Here is a 20305-nt window from a genome sequence, read left to right as displayed (position 1 = left end):
CTAGGAGAATGCTTTCCTGTACATTTCCAAACCCTACATAGAATCACATTGGTTATGCAGTCACATGCTCTTATCACAGTGATTTAGGCTGTTCTTTAGAAAGGAACCTACTCACTGTAGCACAGTTTAAATGAAGCTTGATTTAAATGTGTTCATGTGTTGTTATCTGGTGTTTAAAATCTAATTTACCTGAACTATGAAATTTCTATTGCTTTTCCCTATACAGAAAAACAGAACTCTCCAGATGTCTTCCAATAATGACCCAGTTTTAATCTCCATGTCCCAACGCAATTCTGATGTCCTCCCTGGGATGAGCTTCAGTGACCAGAAAGGGCCTGTGTTAAGTTTTCACAACATCTGTTATGAAGTAAAAGAGAAGAGAGGCTGTCTATTTAATTTGAAAACAATCAAGAGCAAGAAACTATCAGATGTCAAGTATGTGCATGAACTTTTTAAAGGACCACTTTATTGACCTAGAGTGAACTTCAGGTTTTGGCTATGATCAACAAACTGCTATGAATATTTGTGTTCAAATATTAATTTAGACATATTGAGAAATGTTTTCATTTCTTTTGGCTAAACTAGGACTGAAATAATTGAAACACTTAAGTGTGTGCTGAGCTCTGAAAGGAACTGAACTGTCAAAACATTCCTAAAAGTGTTTCTGTCATGTGCATCAATCTTTGTTTGAGAAACTGAACAATTAATGAGCCATTTAGTTTTTAATGAATAAGCCATGTTTTTGGTGGAAAGAGGTCTGGTGGTATAGTTCATTGTCTTTTTTTGTTTGTTTGTTTGTTTGTTTTTGTTTTTGTTTTGTTTTGTTTTTGTACTGTGAATTTAACCATGGGACACTTAAACACTGAGCCACATCTCCAGCCTCCCCCCCCCCACCTTTGTTTTTGCAATTTATTTGCAGACAGGGTATCATTGAGTTCCTTAGGGCCTCACTAAGTTGCTGAGGCTGACCTGAAACTCTTGATCCTCCTTCCTCCAGAGCTGCTGGGATTACAGGCATGTGCCACTGCACCAGACTAGTTTATTGCATTTTGATTGTGGATATATAATTGTAACTCTGATCTTTCCCAACTCTGAAAAAGAGTGTGTTTCTATTTCACTACTCGAACATGATTCAGAGACGAATGAGTTTTAGGTACTTGTGCACTTTATGACCTTTATGTTCTAGAAGCAAGGAGATTGAAATGACAGTATATCATGAAAACACTTTTCTTTTCAAATAGACCTGTTTTAAAATGAATGGTCTATTTATAGTTGTTCACAGACTATAATAATTTACTTATTGCTTACTCTAATAAAGACAGGTAGAATATATTTAAATATAAGATCCCTATAAGCTAATTGAATCCCACCTAGAAGAGTATCTTGTTATGTAGTTTTTAAAGTTCCTAGAAATTATGATTTTATTTTTATTCTTTTCATCCAATAACAAATTCAGAATTCAAAGTGTGATGTTGAAGTTGGACCTAGAGTGGAGGGAGATGAGTGTTTCAATGTAACCTATCACTACAAGGTACCTCCATGAGTTTTTCACAGATGCTGGTCATTAGAGTTGTCAATACTTTTCTGATACTTGTGAGCCTCTGCTTCCCCTCTATGATGTCAGAATGTGAATTTGGCTTTGCTCAGAGACCATGGCCTATGAGTTCTAGTTGTATAATAAGGGAAATAAGTCTTCCTAGTCAAAGCATAAACTTTTTACTGACTCTTCAAGATTGGGAAGTGGTTATAAAAGAGTACTTTAAGTCAGGTCAAGGCTTGATGAGGCAAATCTATATGAAATTAGACATATGTTCTGTTTTCTTGATATTTTTTTGTGACTCTACAATTTTTAATTAATAACACCAGCTTTCTCCAGAGGGCAAGGAAATGACAAGATAGTGTAGAAAATGTTGAGGCATGCATGGGTGGGAGAGAAATGGACAGGATCTGAGGCCCAACTGGGCTGAGGCCAGGGCTGCTGTGCAGGATTAGAACTTTGTCCATGCAGCAACACCTGCTGTATTGCATACTTCTTGTGTCTGTACTGTGTTGGTTAAGAAATCCTGACTAGGAGAGGAATGGTGGATGGAAGGCTTTGATCTTTTGCTACATAAATCAAGATATACTTGATTACTTGATTTATGAAAAGCTAATAAGACTTTTGTGAAACACAATAATTAAGAAGTAGTTGTTCCTACAGATTTTGATGAAAGAGGTAGAAGGTACCATGCTTTCAATATGGGCAGGTTGAATAGATATAAAACACACACTATTTGAGGGTTCATTTACGTCTCTTATCCCTTCCAGCTTTTTGAATAGGGACTCAATAGACTAAGGCGGAGATTCACTTATTCAACAAATGTTGGGTTCCTAGTATGTGCCTGGTATTGTATAAGATACTAGTTACAGAGATATGGCCTGTGTTCTTGGAAATTTTGTTGTCTAACGAAGAGTCTGAAAACCAGAGTCGTTTCCCTGCATTAATTGCTGTGATCAATCAAAGTACTCAATGACAGAATAGAAGCCCCTCACCCTGAATTGGAGGGCCAGGTGCATGAAGACTGAGAAAGTGAAAAAACTGTGTGTGTGTGTGTGTGTGTGTGTGTGTGTGTGTACAGGGAGGTTGACTTGTCCTGGGAATGGCATTTACCTACTCTGACCATAAACAAAACAAGGCCAAAGGGTGGACCATTATCTAGTAAAGTATAATAGATCTATGAGGAGGGAGAACCTCTGCATGAACATACTGAAAGAAGAAAATAAGTTGGGAATGGCTTGTGAGGGGTAAGAAAAGAGCAGAGGGAGGGTGGGGAGGCCAAGGATTGGTGGACCATAGTTGATGGTCTTAACTGTCATTGTAGCATGAAAGCAGCTCTAGACTCTACTTAGACCAATGAGGATAGCTTTGTCCAATCACAGTGTTTATGAAAATAGAAAATAAGTGACCAACTGCAGGGTAGTGATTTCTGGACTAGAATGTGTACTCTAGGGAGCTAGGATTTTGTTTTCTTGATTTAGTCTTAGCACTATCCCACCTAGAAGAGAATCTTGTTCATACAAAATAGATAGGTCATGATTATGTTGCCTAAATGAATGTGGAATTAGCCATTGCTCCACATTGGAACTGTGGCATTTGGGATTCTACACTATTGCTGTTTCTGTAATATTAGGGTTTAGTGTCAAAGGAAGCCAAACAAGGGTGCGTATGAAATGCTTTGCCTTAACATATTCACATTCAGTTTCTGGTTGAATCCTTCATAATGGCTTGCTCCTTCCTTGAGTATGTATCTTAAAAACCTGGGAAGTTTTCCAGTCAATGAAGACTTAGAGAATCACAGAGCTTTTTCTGGTCACTTTAGAAGTAGTTGCTGGGTATTAATAAAGAAGATGCATTGAGAACTGTAGAAAAATGCACTTTGAGAGTTTATGCAAGCATTTTGAATTTGGAAGATTGCTAATGATTGAACCCAAGACTCCATGCATGCTAATAATCCATTCTAACAATGATCTATACCTCCAGACATACCCAGTCATTAACATGTCTTTAACCTGGGGGAGGAGGGTTACCAAAAGATTAAGATTTTTCTGTGTCACAGCTTGCTCCTGGTTTACCACACTCTCATTAGAGTCGTCCAGTGATTGAGTGAGATGTTTTTCAGTTAATGAGCAAAGTGAAAATCACATTTCAAGTCAGTCTCCAGCAACCCTAGTATCATTGGGAGACACATCAAATGTCATAGGCTATGAATGCTGAAGCCCTCATGGATGTGAATGCTGAAGTGGCAGTTGTACTAGGACATTCATTACTCATGACAGCTGGGCAGTAATAGGATCGACCTCCCTGGGAATCCTATGTAAGGACATATAGCTGTCAGATTTGATCTTGAACTAGGAATAGATACTGATTCTACTGTAGAACAACACAGCTTGATGTATGTTCCAATTTTAAAGACAGACTGGCATAGCCACCAGATTTTTGAATGGGTGAAGTCAGGCTGCTATTTCATCATTCCTGTACACCTACATTGTCCCTCCCCTTAGTTGTCCTTCCTCCATTTCATTCTTTGTGTCTATTTTGTACCTGTACATCCCTAAGGACATCCAGCTACAGGGACATCTCCTAATGAACGTTTTTCAGTCCATTTATCAGACACTAACAAAGCAGTAAATCATCTATCCTGGAATGTGTTTTGCTTTTTTTTTTTTTATTAGCACGATGTTTTTCTTAAGTATAAAGAACAGGTTATGGTTTCTTATATTCTGGAATGCTTTATCCCATCTTTGATTTTTACTTAATATGTGTTGATTTTTGTTCTGATTAGATTTTTTTAAAGTGAGAACACTACTGCTGAGAGTCAACAAATCACTGGTTCATTCATTGTGTCTAACTTGACTGGGAAGCAGGTGAGAGTATTTGAAGAGGCTGATTAGCTTCTGAATAAGAGGAGTAAGAGTAATGAAGAGTATTCATGTGAATATGCTATTTATTTTATAAACTTTGGACATGAATATATTATTTCACACTAGGATTAGTAGTTTCAAGAATAAATGAAAGAAATTTTTAGAGTTCTGAGGCATTTTCCTTATAGGTCCTGACTAGTGATTGATATCCTGTGTATTCTAGACTACTTTTAATCAATGATTTTTTTCTTTAAGATTTGATGCTTGTTATCTGTCTGTAATTTCATCAGCCTTCAATGAATATATTCATTGCAGACCCTAAATCTATAGAACTCTTTAAAAATTGAAATAATATACCAATATGTTTTTGTGTTTACAGTGGGATCATGAAACCTGGCCTTAATGCCATCATGGGACGCTCAGGTGGAGGCAAATCTGTGTGAGTACCGAAGAAAGCATAAATAAGTCTTTTGGGTGCCATTTCAGTGTGCTTTTACAAATCACATGCATTTTCTGTTCATGTCCTGTCTGGGCCTAAATACGGTGGATAATTTGCCTTTGGAACAGCTTATGGTTTTAATCCTAAGACCAGGAAATCTTATTAAATTTAGCTTTACTAGCATGGCATGATAAAATGATTAACATATAGTAGTTGTCCATGTTATGAGCTAATGAGGAGGAAAGATAAGGGAATAATATTAAAAGTTTAGAGAAGGAGCTAAATATTTCAGTGAACACATGCATCAGAGATAAAGGAGCCTATTATCTGTGTTGGGACCATCAAGGTGAGGGTCATTTGGGAGGTTTATACTGCAGAAGCCAGTAATATATTTTTAAAAATGTTTTTTTTTATTTTTAGTTACACATGACAGTAGAATATATTTGACATATCATATATACATGGAGTATAATTACATTATTTGTGGTTATACATGATGTGGAGATATACTGGTCGTGTATTCATATATGAACATAGGAAAGTTATTTCTAATTCATTCAACCGTCTTTTTTATTCTCATTCCCTCTCCCTTTCCCCAATGTGTCCTGTCCAATCTTGTGAATATCAACCCACCCCACCTCCACTTATTCTGAGTCAACACCTGCATATCAGAGATAACATTTGGCCTTTGTCTTTTTGGGATTGGCTTATTTCACTTAGTATAATAATCTCAATTTCCATCCATTTACTGGCAAATGCCATAATTTCATTCTTCTTTATGGCTGAGTGATACAGTGAGGAAAGGCACCTAAGTTGCTTCCATAGCATAGCTATTGTGAATTGAGCTGCTATAAACATTGATATGGCTGCATCACTATACCATGTGATTTTAAGTCTTTTGGATATATGCCAAGGAGTGAAAATAACTGTGTCAAATGGTGGTTCCATTCCATATTTTATGAAGAATCTTCATAATGCTTTCCAGAATGGTTGCACCAATTTGCAGTCCCACCAGCATTGTCTGAGTGTGCCTTTTTCCTCACATTCTCACCAACATGTATTGGTTTTTGCATTCTTGATAATTGCCATTTTGACTATAGTGAAATGAAATCTCAGTGCATTTCTCTAATTACTAGTGATGTTGAACTTTTTCTCATGTATTTATTTCTTCTTCTGTGTGAAGTATCTGTTGAGTTCCTTAGCCCATTTATTGATTGGGTTATTTGTTTTTATGCTGTTAAGTTTTTTGAGTCCTTTATATATCCCGAAGTTTACTACTCTATCTGAGGTGCATGTGGCAAAGATTTTTTTTTCCCATTCTATAGGCTCTCTCTTTATATTTTTGATTGTTTTCTTTAATTTGAAGACACTTTTTAGTTTGATACTATCCCATTTATTATTTTTTATTTTATTTCTTGGGCTGTAGGAGTCTTGTTGAGGAATGTTGTTACTAAGAGGACATGATGGAGATTTGGGCCTATATTTTCCTCTAGTAGATGCAGGGTCTCTGGTTTAATGTCTAGGTCCTTGATTAACTTTGAGTTGCGTTTTGTGCTAGGTGAGAGATAGGGGTCCAATTTTATTTTGTTATAAATGAATTTCCAGTTTTCCCAGCACCATTTATTGAAGAGGCTATATTTTCTCCATTGTATGTTTATATTGCCTTTGTCTAGTATGAGATAACTATATTTATGTGGATTTGTCTCTGTGTTTTCTATTGTGTACCATTTGTCTTTACATCTGTTTTGGTGCTAATATCATGCTGTTTTTTGTTAATGTAGTTCTGTAATATAATTTAAGTTCTGGTGTTGTGATATCTCCTGCTTCACTTTACTTGCTGAGGATTACTTTGGCTATTTGGGGCCTTTTATTTATTTTTTAGAGAGAGAGAGAGAGAATTTTTTAATATTTTTTTTTAGTTTTCGGCGGACACAACATCTTTGTTTGTATGTGGTGCTGAGGATCAAACCCGGGGCGTACGCATGCCAGGCGAGCACGCTACCGCTTGAGCCACACCCCCAGCCCTGGACCTTTTATTTTTACAAATGAATTTTATGAATACTTTTCCTATTCCTCTGAAGAACATTATTGAAATTTTCATGGGAAGTATACTAAATCTGTATAGCCCTTTTCATAGTATTGCAATTTTGAACTATATTAATTCTGCCTATCTAAGAACATGGGATAACTTTCCTTCTTCAAATGTCTTCATTAATTTTTTTCCTTAGAGTTCTATAGTTTAATTTTAAAGATCTTTTACCTCTTTTGTTAGATATGGTTCCAAGTATTTCGTTTTGGGGGACTATTGTGAATGAGAGAGTTATCCTGATTTCTCTTTCAGTTGATTCATCACTGATGTATAGAAATTCAATTCATTTATGTGTGTTAATTTTATATCCTGCAACTTTGCTAAATTTATGAATTCTAGAAGTTTTTAGTGGAGTTTTGTGAGTCTTCTATATATAGAATCATATCATTGGCAAATGAGGCTAGTTTGAGCTCTTCTTTTTCTATTTGTATCCCTTTAATTTTTTTATTTTAATTGCTCTGTCTAGCATTTTCAGGACTATGTTGCAGAAATAGTGAAAGAGGGCATTCCTATCTTGTTCCAGTTTTTAGAGGGAATGCTTTCAATTTTTCTCCATTTAGAATGATGTTGGACTTGGGTTTAATACATCTTGCTTTTACAAAGTTGAGGTTTGTTCCTACTACCCTTAGTAATTTTGGTGTTTTGAGCTTGAATGTATTGTATGCTATATTTTGTCAAATGTTTTCTGCATCTGTTGAGATAAGCAGGTGATTCATGACTTTAAGCCTATTGATATGGTAAATTGCATTTATTGATTTTCATATGTTGAACCATACTTGGGATGAACCCCACTTGATAATGGTGTACTATCTTTAAATGTTTTTATGTGATTTGCCAGAGTTTTGTTGAAAATTTTTATATCTATGTTCACCAGGGATATTGGTCTGAAGTTTTGTTCCCTTGATATGTCATTGTCTAGTCTTGGTATCAGGGTGATAACTAGCTTGATAGAATGAGTTTAGAAACATTCCCTCCTTTTCTATTTCATGGAATAACTTGAGGAGTATTGGTGTTAGTTCTTCTGTGAAGATCAAGTAAAACTTGGCTGATAATCCATCTGATTCTGGGCTTTTCTTAGCTTGTAGGCTTCTGATTGTGTTTTTATTTCTATTGCTTGAAATTGATCTGTTTAAATCTTCTATGTCTTCCTGATTCAATTTTTTTAAAATTTATTCATTTATTCTAATTTGATATACATGATAGCAGAATGCATTTGAATTCATACCACACATATAGAACACAATTTTTCATGTCTCTGGTTGTACACAAAGAAGAGTTACACCATTTGTGTTTTCAAACATATATTTAGGGTAATGATGTCCATCTCATTCCACCATCATTTCTGCCCATACCCCTGCCCTACCCCTCCCTCCCTCCCTTGTACCCTATCTAAAGTTACTCCATTCCTCTCATGCTCCTCCTCCATCCCCATTATTGATCAGCATCCCCATATCAGAGAAAACATTCAGTATTTGTTTTTTGGGGATTGGCTTACTTCACTTATCATGATATTCTTCAGCTCCATCCATTTACCTGCAAATGCCATGATTTTATTATCTTTTAATGCTTTTCCAAGGAACCTCCATACTTCCAAGCCAAAGTTAATCAAAAGGTATAAAGAAGAATACAACATACTGCTTAAGGGAAGCATGTATCAACAAGACATAACAATTATAAATATATATTTCCCAAACAATGGGGCATCTACATTCATCAAACAAACTATTATCAATTTCAAGAATCAAATAGACCACAACACAATAATTCTGGGTGACTTTAACACCTATTTCACCACTGGATAGATCTTCCAAACAAAAGCTAAACAAAGAAACTATAGAACTCAATAATACAATCAATAACTTAGACTTAACTGACATTTATAGAATATTTCATCCATCAATGATAGAAACACTTTCTTTTCAGCAGAGCATGGATCCTTCTCTAAAATGGACCGTATACTATGCCACAAAGCAACTCTTAGAAATTACAAAAAAAAAAAACAGAGATGCTACCCTGCATTCTATTAGATCATAATTGAATAAAATTAGAAATCAATGATAAAATTAAAAAAAGAAGCTACTTCAACACCTGGACACTAAATAATATGCTTTTGAATGAACAATGTACTGAAGAAGATATCAAAAGGAGATTAAAAAATTCTTAGATGCCAATGTGAACACTGATACAACATATCAAAATCTCTGGGACACTATGAAGGCAGTATTAAGAGGAATGTTCATTGCATGGAGTTTATTCTTTAAAAGAAGAAAAAGTCAACAAACCTAACATTACATCTCAAAGCCCTAGGAAAAGAAGAATAAATCATTACCCAAAGCAGTAGAAGACAGAAAATTATTAAAATCAGAGCTGAAATCAATGAAATTAAAACGAAAGAAATAATTGAAAAAAAAATTGACAAAACAAAAAGTTGATTCTTAGAAAAAAAATTGTTTATTTTTTCTAAGAATCAACTTTTTGTTTTAATTTCATTGATAAGCCCTTAGCTATACTAATTAAGAGAAAGAGAAAACTCAAATTAATAACATCTGTGGTGAAAAAGGAAATATCATGATGGACACTGCGGAAATACAGAAGATGATTAGAAATTATTTTGAAAGTTTGTACTCCAGTAAAATAGAAAATATCAAAGGCATCAACAAATTTCTAGAGTCATATGATTTGCCCAAACTGAATCAGGATGATATACACAAGTTAAACAGATCAATTTCATGGGATGAAACAGAAGATGCCATGAGAAGCCTACAGATTAAGAAAATCCCAGGACCAGAGGGATACACACCTGAGTTCTATAAGACTTTCAAAGAAGAACTAATACCAATCCTCCTCAAATTATTCCATAAAATAGAAAAAGAAGGAACACTTCCAAACTTATTCACTTCCAAACTTATTCTATGAGGCCAATGTCACCCTGATTCTAAAACAAGACAAAGACACATCAAATAAACCAGTGGATGTGTTCATGCCTCTCCCCAGTCACAGTCTGGGGGAAAACCTGTGACTGCAGCTATCTTCCTGCTCTGTACCTCTTTAGTCTCCCAGATCTGGGCTCCTGGCAAAAAGGAGTTTCTTAACAAAGAACAGGAAGAATGGAAAAGCCCTAACTCAAGCCTAAAAGAGAGCAGGCAGGCGAGAATGGGATCCAGGAAGGGGAACGAGAAACTTGGCAGGGTTTCCTGACAGGGCCTTCTAAGTGCATGACGGGCTATTCATGCCTGAGATGACAGGGTGTATGCACGCTTGTCTTTATTATCTAGAAAATGGTACGTGTGTGGCTTTCTGTTTTATTATTATCCACCCCCCTCCCAATTCCCTGGGGCTTTACTCCTTAATGTGGTCACTTTGAACATCACTGGCATCCATTCACAATAGAGGAACATGTTTAGGGAGGAACACACCAAGTTTTGTGGGGGGGTTCTTCTTGTTCAAGGACACAGCAACAGAAATTAGTTTGATGATTTAGGCCATCAAACTTGTAATGCAGGAAACGTGGTTGCTTTTTGCTGTGGTCAACCAACAAACTTAATCCCCAACATCCTACACCCAAAAAATAAAAGGATCAAGGCAAAAATATCATAATGTACAGAGAGACGGAGAAACCTCAAAGACTGACAAGGCTCATCTTTTCAAAACCAGTAAGGACAGGAATGGTCCAAATGATCCAACTAAGGACAGGGCCAAGGAAAACTGATTCTCCATTCTGGAACCCAGAATCCTTCCTCACTCATAGACCAACAAGGCAGATCCTCCCCACTCTGCACACCCTTATCCTGTAGAGGGCCCCGAGGACCTTACTTCACACTGCCTTTCCCAGGAAGCCTGCCCTGTCCCTCCTCTGGCTGTCTCTGCACCTCCTATATGCTGAAGTTATGGCACTTAGCTCACCAGAGGTGATTCCTGCCTGCTGTCCTTGCTTGATTATCATGTCCTGAAAGCTGGGACAACCTGATTCATCCCACTGTCTCCAAGGTCTAGCATAGAATCTGGCACACACTAGCTGCTCAGTAAATGTTTGTGGCATTATATAAATGCACAGAGTAATGTTGAATAAGCCTAGTTGTATATCTCTCTAACACTGAAAAATCAAGGTTCAAAGCTGAATCTTGCAACCACCTTGTCCCTGCAGTGACAGGAAATACTCCACTTTAAACAGGGCATGGTGGTGTACAACTGTAATCCCAGAGACTCAAGAGGCTGCAAAGGAGAATCACAAGTTCAAAGCCAGCCCCAGAAACTTAGCGNAAAAAAAAAAAAAAAAAAAAAAGAAAAAAAACTTCAGACCCAGACCAATATCGCTAATGAACATAGATGCAAAAATTCTCAATAAAATTCTGTCAAATCAAATACAAAAATATACTAAAAAGATAGTGCACCACTATCAAGTGCGTTTCATTCCAGGGATGCAAGGTTGGTTCAACATATGGAAATCAATAAATGTAATTCACCACATCAACAGACTTAAAGATAAAAATCACATGATCATCTCAATAGATGCATAAAAAGCATTCAACAAAATACAGTACCTCTTCATGTTCAAAACACTAGAAAAACTAGGGATAATGGGAACATATCTCAACATTGTAAAAGCTATCTATGGTAGGCCAAAAGCCAGCATTATCCTAAATGGAGAAAATTGATAGCATTCCCTCTAAAAACTGGAAGAATACAGGGATGCCCTCTCTCACCACTTCTATTTAATATAGTTTTTAAAACTCTAGACAGAGCAATTACACAGATGGAAGAAATTAAAGGGATATAGATAGGAAAAGAAAAACTCAACTATCACTATTTACTAATTACATGATTCTATACCTAGAGAATAAAAAAAAATCCACCAGAAAACTTCTAGAACTAATAAATGAATTTAGCAAAGTAGCAGGATATAAAATCAACACCCATAAATCAAAGGCATTTCTTTACATTAGTGACAAATCCTCTGGAAGAGAAACTAAGAAAATGACGCCATTTACCATAGCTTCCTGGTTCAATTTTATAGGTCTTATGTCTCTAGAAATTTGACAATGTCTTCAAGATTTTATAATTTTTTAGAGTACAAATTTTCAAAATAGTTTCTGATTATCATCTGTATTTTAGTAGTGTCTATTTTGATATTTCCTTTTTCATTTTAAATTTTAGTAATTTGAATTTTCTCTCACATCATTAGCTTGGCTAAGTGTTTAACAATATTATTTTCTTCAAAGAACCAACATTTTTTGGTAATTTTTTGTTTCAATTTTATTGATATCAGCTCTGATTTTAATTATTTTCTGTCTTTTCTGCTTTTCATATTGATTTTTTTTCTTTTTCTAGGGATTGTAGACATGTTAGGTTATTTATTTGTTGACTATTATTTTAAAGAATGCACACAATACAATGATCTTTTCTCTTAGTACTACCTTAATAGTGTCTAGAGATTTTGGTACATTGTATCACTATTTTCATGTGTCTCTAAGTATTTTTTTTTATTATTTTTTTCCTGATTTTTTCTGTTATCCATTTGTCATCTAGTGGCATATAGTTAGTCTCCAGGTGTTAGAATAGTTTCTATTTTTCATTTTATCATTGATTTATAATTTTATTCCATTATGATCTAATAGAATTCAAGGAATTATCTCTATTGTTTTTGTATTTGCTAAGAGGCTTTGTGGCCTAAGATATGGTCTATTTTAGAGAAGAATCCATGTGCTACTGAGAAGAAAGTTTATTCAGTCATTGATGGAAGAAATATTCTATTTATGTCTGCTACATCTAAATGTTAATTGTATTTTTTAGTTTTTTACCTTTTTAATTTAGTTTTTGTTGTAGGATCTATTCAGTGTTGAGAGAATTGTTTTAAAGTTACCCAGTACTATTTTTGTGTTGTGGTTTATTTGATTCTTAAAATTGAGAAGTTTTTTTAAAATGCACATAGATAGTCCATTGTTTAGGGCATAAATATTTATAAATGTTATGACTTGTTGATGTATAATTCCCTTAAGCCGTATGAATGGCCTTTTTTGTCCCTTTTGATTAGCTTTGGCTTAAAACCACTTCATGTGATATGAGGATAGAAACCTATGCTTCTTTATGAGATCTATGTGAATGATATGTTTTTCCCCCATTCTTTTACCTTGAGTTTGTGGATGTCTTTGCCTATAAGTTTCTTGGAGACAGCCTACTCTTGGGTCTTTTCTTAAACCCAATTTGACAGTCTATGTCTTTTGATTGATGAGTTTAGGCCATTTACATTCAATGTTATTATTGAGACATGACTTTTATTTCTGGCCATTTTGACTTATTTCTGGTTTTTAATTTGAATTAGTTTCTTCTTTGATTTTTCTTCTAGTGTATTCCCTTCCTTTGCTGGTTGTCACTTTTATTTTTTATTTAGTTTTTGGGAAATATTTTATTGAGTGTGTTTTGTAGAACAGGCTTTGTAGTTGTGAAGTTTTTTAACTTTTGTTCATCATGGATTTTTTTTATTTTGTCATAAAATCTGAAGCTTAATTTTGCTGGGTATAGTATTCTTGGCTGGCATCCATTTTCTTTCAGAGGTTGGTATATATTATTCCAAGACCTCCTATCTTTGAGGGTCTGGGTTGAGAAATCAGCTGAGATCCACATTAGTTTATCTTTAAACATGTCTTGTGATTTTTCTCTGGCAATCTTTAAAATTCTATCCTTATTCTGTATGTTAGGCATTTTTGTAATAATGTGCCTTGGTGTGGGTCTTCTGTAATTTTGTATATTTGGGGTCTTGTAAGCCTCCTCTATCTGATTTTCCATTCCATTCTCTATGTTTGGGAAATTTCCTGATATTATTTTATTGAAAAGACTGTGAGTTTCTTTGGTTTGTATCCCTGACTCATCATCTATTCAATAAATCTTGAGTTTTGTCTTTTAATGTTGTCCCATATTTTATGGAAGTGCTGTTCATGGTCTCTTAACATCTTTTTTCCATGGTCAACTTTATTTTCTAGACTATATATTTTGTCTTCATTGTCTGGAATGCTCTTTCAAGTAATCTAGTCTGTTGATGATGTTTTCCATTGAATTTTTAATTTTGCTTATTGATTCTTCCATTTTAATGATTTCTGATTTCATCATTTTATTGATGACTATAACCTCTACAACATTGTCACAATAAACACAAATAACATGATCAGTTAGTGCCAACAATAAAAACAGAAAATATGCCAAATGGTTTACAACTTCAAATGGTAGACAGGGAGATAACAGAAGTGATGTAGGATGTGATGATTATGAGGGAGGAGGAAAGAGGGTAAAGTAAAAATTAAGGAAAGGTGCAAGAAAAAATTGAGGCTTTTCTTAGAAGAAAAGACAGATATTCAAGGGAAAAATATAAGTGGGATAAAAGTATATAAAATGAAGCTTTTACAAATTAAAAATAAAAATAAGATACAAAACAAAGGTGAAATATGCTAATTAAACTTCTTAGTCCTGAAAATATTTATCCATAAAAAATAACTAGTTTCAAAAATGGTAGAAATGAGAAAAGAAAAAACAAACAAATATGAATATGTATAAATATCCATGAATCATTCAGGCCACAATTGAGCAGAAAAAAGAAAAAAGAAAAAAAATCTCAATAAAAAATTAAAGAATTGTTTTCACTGAGTTCAGAAGATTCTTAGCTTTCCTTCTCAGCAGTGAAGTAGGGTTGTCTGGATTGTGATGTTTGCTCTACCCTCAGGGTGGGATTGCTAGGGTGAAAGAAGTCATTCCATAGATGGAACTGCTGGAGGGGTGGTTTAGGCTTAGGTAGGCTCCAGGCTCTTTACTAGATGACAATTGTTCTGAAGATTCTAAATCAGGGCACCTCCAGAGCCTAGCAATAGACAGTCTACCTTGGAAGACTGCATTCCAAGGTCTCCCCTGGCTTCCACTCCTGTGATAGAGGAGCCACTTTTTAGTCCACTACTTCACCCATGGACCTCAATTTTTGTGGTCTTGGGTTTAGTCTCCAGATTCAGTATTTCACACTCCCACCCTCTGAAATCCTGTCCAGGTGTGTTTCTCCCAGCTAGTCCTGAAAGCAGCCAGATTGGAGGGGGAGGAGGAGAGTGAGAGCTGGGTGCATTCCCATGACCAGTTGTCCCCTGTGTGAATCTTCATGATTAATTTCTCCTAGTCAATTAGGCACACTCTAAGTCATAAAGTGTGGGTTTTCCTGGACTTTGTTTTGGGCCAGACCGAGGTTTGCCAGGACTCAGCTCCCTCAGCTGCTGGTCCCTATGCTTCAGCTTCAAAATTGTTCCTTTCTCTGTCCTCCCTATGCTGGGAGAGATGCGGTTTCTTTCCCATACAAGACTATTGTGTAGTGTGCCTTTTACTTTAGTTGGGTAGTATCTTTGATCTCTAATCTCTCTGAATCCAGACTTGCCTAAATCCTAAAAATGTGGGTTCCCTCCACTGTGCTTGCAGAGGGACCACTCTGGCTGGTACCTCTGGCAGCAGTAGCAGCTGTAGTATTGGAGATTTCTTCCCTTTTTTCTTTTTTTATGTCATATCCAACTTCCTCAGTCCCTGATCTTCTTTGAGTTATCAGTATTAAATTCCAATAAAGTTTCCCTGCTTTTTTTCACCTATATTTCTGAGAAGATGACTGTCTGCTTACTTGGTTTCACACCACACAGCAGACATGAGAGCAACCTGTTCTATTCTGTCTCTTGAAACCCTCCCAGCACAGGTACTTTTTATCCTGACACATCATAAGATGTTAAGCTGCAATACATACGATAAATAATGCTTTTTGGAGTCTTTTGGTAGACCTCTTTTGACAAATAAAGAATCATATTATTGCAAGTAATTTGTTGTGTACTTTGTGGATAGAAGAAAACTAATAATTTTTAACTTTGTCAAGTTCTATACCTCTATCTGGTGCTTCCTAACCTCTACAGTTTCAGACTTAGCTCACAAAATCAGTCGTTGTGTAGTGGCACTTCCTTCTCCACCAATGAATCTTTTCTATTTTTTTACTTATTTAATTTGTTCTAATTAGTCATACATGACAGTGGAATGCATTTTGATAATTTGTACACAAATGGAGCACAACTTCTCATTTTTCTGGCTGTACTGGTGTAGAGACACAACAGTAGTATAATAATACGTGTATATAGAATAATAATGTCTGTCTTGTTCTACTGACCTTCCCATCTCTACAGTCCCTTGCCTACCCTCATTTCACTCTGCACTACCCAAAATTTGTTCATTCTTCCCTACCCACCATTCCCCCACTATGGATCAGCACCTGCTTATGAGAGAAAACATTCAGCCTTTGGGTTTTGGGGGATTGGATTATTTCACTTAGCATGATATTCTCTAGTTATATCCGTTTACCTGCAAAAGCTATAATTTCATTCCTCTTTAAGGTTGAGTAGTATTACATCATGTATATGTAACCACATTTTCTTTATTCATTCATCTGTTGAAGGGCATCTAGGTTGATTCCATAGTTTAGCTATTGTGAATTGAACTTCAATAAACATTGATGTGGCTTCACCACTGTATTATGCTGATTTTAAGTCTTTTGGGTATGAACTGAGGAGTGGGATAGCTGGGTCAAATGGTGGTTCCATTCCAAGTTTTCTGAGGAATCTCCATACCACTGTTCAGAGTAGTTGCACCAATTTGCAGTCCTCTAGCAAAGTTTGTGTGTACTTTTCTCCCCACACCCTTGCCAATAATTGTTATTGCTTGTATTCTTATTATTTATTTATTTTCTTTTAGTTGTAGATGGTCACAATACCTTTACTTTTATTTACTTTAAAGTGGTGCTGAGGATCAAACCCAGTGCCTCACAAGTGCTGGGTGAGCACCCTACCACTGAGCTATAACCCCAACCCCTCCTTGTATTCTTGATAATTGCCATTATGACTAGATTGAGATAAAATCTTAGAGTTATTTTGATTTGCATTTCTATAATTGATAGAGATGATGAACATTTTCCTAAGTTGATGATTGATTGCATTTCCTTTTCTGTGAGGTGTCTGTTAAATTCCTTAGCCCATGTATTAACTAGGTTATTTGTTTTAAGTTTCTTGGGACATATATATATATATATATATATATCAATATCTATCTATCTATATATCCCCTGGAGATTAGTGCTCTATCTGAGATGTGTGTGGTAAAGATTTTCTCCCATTCTGTACACTCTCTCTCTTCGTGTTTTTGATTGTTTCCTTTGCTAAGGAGAAGCTTTTTAGTTTGAATCCATCCTATATATTGATTTTTAATTTTACTTCTTGTGCTTTAGGAATCTTGTTAAGAAATTCAGGTCCTATTCAGACATAATGAAGATTTGGGCCTACGTTTTCTTCTACTAGGCACAACATCTCTGTTTGGGCCTATATTTTCTTCTACTAGGCACAGCATCTCTGTTCTAGTGACTATGTCTTTGATCTACTTTGAATTGATTTTTATGTAGGGTGAGAGATAGAACTTTAATTTCATTTTATTACATATGGATTTCCAGTTTTCCCATCACTATTTGTTGAATAGGCCATCTTTTCTCCAATGTATGTTTTTGGCACCTTTGTATGAGATAACTGTATTTATGTGGGTTGGTCTCTGTGTTATCTATTTTATATCATTGATCTACATGTCTATTTTGGTTCCAATGCCATGACATTTTTGTTACTATTGCTCTGTTATTATAGTTTAAGATCTGGTATTTTGATACCTCCTGCTTCAATTTTCTTGCTAAGGATTGCTTTGGCTATTCTGGGTTTTTTATTTTTCCACATGAATTTAAAGCTTGCTTTTGCTAGTTCTATAAAGGATGTCATGGGGATTTTAATCACAATTGCATTAAATATGCAAAAACTTTTACTGGTATGTCCATTTTGACAATATTAATTTTTGCCTATCCAAGAGTGTAAAAGATCTTTTCATCTTCTAAGGTCTTTGTCAATTTCTTTCTTTAATGTTCCATAGTTTTAATTGTAGAGATCTTTCACCTCATTTGTTAGATTGATTCCCAAGTATTTTAATTTTTTTGAGACTTTATGGATGGAATAATTTTCCTAATTTCTCTTGAAGTGGATTCATCACTTGTATAAAAATGCATTTGATTTAGGGGCATTGATTTTATATCCTGGTACTTTGCTAAATTCATCTATTAGTTCTAGAAGTTTTCTGGTGGAGTTTTGTGAGTCTTCTAAGTATAGAATCATGTCATCAGCAAACAGTGACCATTTCAGTACTTATTTTCCTATTTGTACCTCTTTAATTTCTTTTATCTGTCTGATTGCTCTAGCTATAGTTTCAAGGTTTATGTTGAATAGAATTGGTGAAAGAGGGCATCCCTATCTTGTTGCAGCCTTTAGTGGAAATGTTTTCAATTTTTCTTTATTTAGAATGATTTTGACCATGGGCTTAACATAGATATCTTTTACGATGTTAAGATATATTCCTACTATCCCTAGTTTTTTCTAGTGATTTGAACATGCTGCATTTTGTCAAATAGTTTTTCTGCATCTATACAGATAATAATATGATTCTTGTCTTTAAGTCTTGATATTATATATTACATTTATTCAATTTCATATATTGGACCAACCTTGCATCCTTGGGATGAACTCCACTTATCAAGGTGCATTATCTTTTAAATATGTTTTGTATGTGATTTGCCAGTTTTATTGAGAATTTTTGCATTTATGTTCATCAGGGATATTGATCTGAAGTTTTTTTTTCCTTGATATGTCTTTGTCTAGTTTTGGTATCAGGGTGATACTAGCCTGATAGAATGAGTGGAAGGGTTCCCTCCTTTTCTATTTCAGGGAATAATTTGAGGAGTATTGGGTGTTAATTCTTCTTTGAAGTTCTTATAGAACTTGGCTGAGAATCCATCTGGTTCTGGGCTTTCCTTGGTTTGTAGGCTTTTGATAGCATCTTCTATTTTATTGCTTGAAATTGATCTGTTTAAATTGTGTGCCCTCTTGATTTAGTTTGGGTAGAACATATGTCTGTGGAAATTTGTCAATGTCTTCCTGATTTTCTACTGTATTTGAGTATAAATTTTCAAAACAGCTTCTAATTATCTTCTGTGTTTCAGTAGTGTTGGTCTTGAAATTTCCCTTTTCATCATAAATTTTAGTAATTTGAGTTTTCTCTCTCTTTATCTTCATTTGTGTATCTAAGAGTTTATCAGTTTTATTTGGTTTTTTTCAAAGAACCAACTTTTTGTTTTGTCAATTTTTTCAACTGTTTCTTTTTTTTTCATTGATTTCAGTTCTGTTTTTAATTATTTCCTGTCTTCTACTGCTTTGATATTGATTTGTTCTTCTTTTTCTAAGGCTTTGAGATGTAATGTTAGGTCATTTATTTGTTTACTTTTTATTCTTTTAATATATGAGCTGAATGCTGGGAACTTCCCTCTTATCACTGTGTTTATAGTGTCCCGGAGATTTTGATATGTTGTATTGGTGTTCTCATAAACCTCTAAATTTTTTTAAAAATCTTCTCCATCATTTCTTCTGCTGTCCATTTATCATTCACTAGCATGCTATTTACTATCCAGGTGTTGGAGTAGCTTCCATTTTTTATCATTGATTTCTAATTTTATTCCATTCTGATAGAAGGCAGGGAGGTATTTCTATTGTTTTTTATTTGCTGAGGGTTGCTTTGTTGCATAACATATGGTCTATTTTAGAAAAGGGTCCCTGTGCTGCTGAGAAGAAAGTGTATTTGCTTATTGATGGATAAAATATCTGTATATGTCCATTCAGTTTAAATCATTGATTAAATTATTTAGTTCTATATTTTTTTTTATTTTTTTGTTTGGAAGATCTATCCAGTGGTGATACAGCTGTGTTAAAGTCACCCAGTATTATTGTGTTATGGTGTATTTGATTCTTGAAATTGAATAGGCTTTGTTTGATAAATGTAGATGCTCCATTCTTTAGGCATATATATTCAGAATTGTTATGTCTTGTTGATGTGTGATTCCCTTAAGCAGTTTAAGATACCCTTCTTTATCCCTTATGGCTAACTTTGGTTTGATGTCCACCTTGTCTGATACGAGCATGGGAACCTCTTATTGAGTTCACAGTCCATGTGAGTGATATGTTGTTTCTCAACATCTCACCTCCAGTCTGTGGATGTCTTTTCCTAGGAGATGAGTCTCTTGAAGACAACATATTATTGGGTCTTTTTTTTTAATTCTATATGCCAGTCTTTGTCTCTTGATTGATGAGTTCAGGATATTAACATTCAGGGTTAGTATTGAGATATGATTTGTGTTTCTAGTCATTTTGGTTCATTTTTGGTTTTTAACTTGACTTTGTTTCTTCTTATATTGACCTATCCTTTAATGTAGTTCTTCTCTTCCCCCCCCCTCCTCCTCCTCCTCCTCC

At 35.0% G+C, this 20305-nt stretch overlaps 1 protein-coding gene across 1 annotated transcript in view; it reads left to right on the top strand.

Annotated features, from left to right (window-relative positions):
• Window positions 1–244: 244 nt before the first annotated feature.
• Window positions 245–20305, top strand: part of LOC107160722 (broad substrate specificity ATP-binding cassette transporter ABCG2-like) — a 52627-nt gene continuing 32566 nt past the window's right edge. The window contains exons 1-2 of the mRNA XM_048797470.1: window positions 245–435; window positions 4781–4840. Coding sequence (XP_048653427.1) covers window positions 245–435; window positions 4781–4840 — 251 coding nt within the window. The remainder of the gene's footprint in view (window positions 436–4780; window positions 4841–20305) is intronic.

The sequence above is a fragment of the Marmota marmota genome, unplaced genomic scaffold (genome assembly GCF_001458135.2).
Source record: "Marmota marmota marmota unplaced genomic scaffold, marMar, whole genome shotgun sequence".
Lineage (NCBI taxonomy): Eukaryota > Metazoa > Chordata > Mammalia > Rodentia > Sciuridae > Marmota > Marmota marmota.
This window is presented reverse-complemented; position numbering and strand designations above follow the sequence as displayed.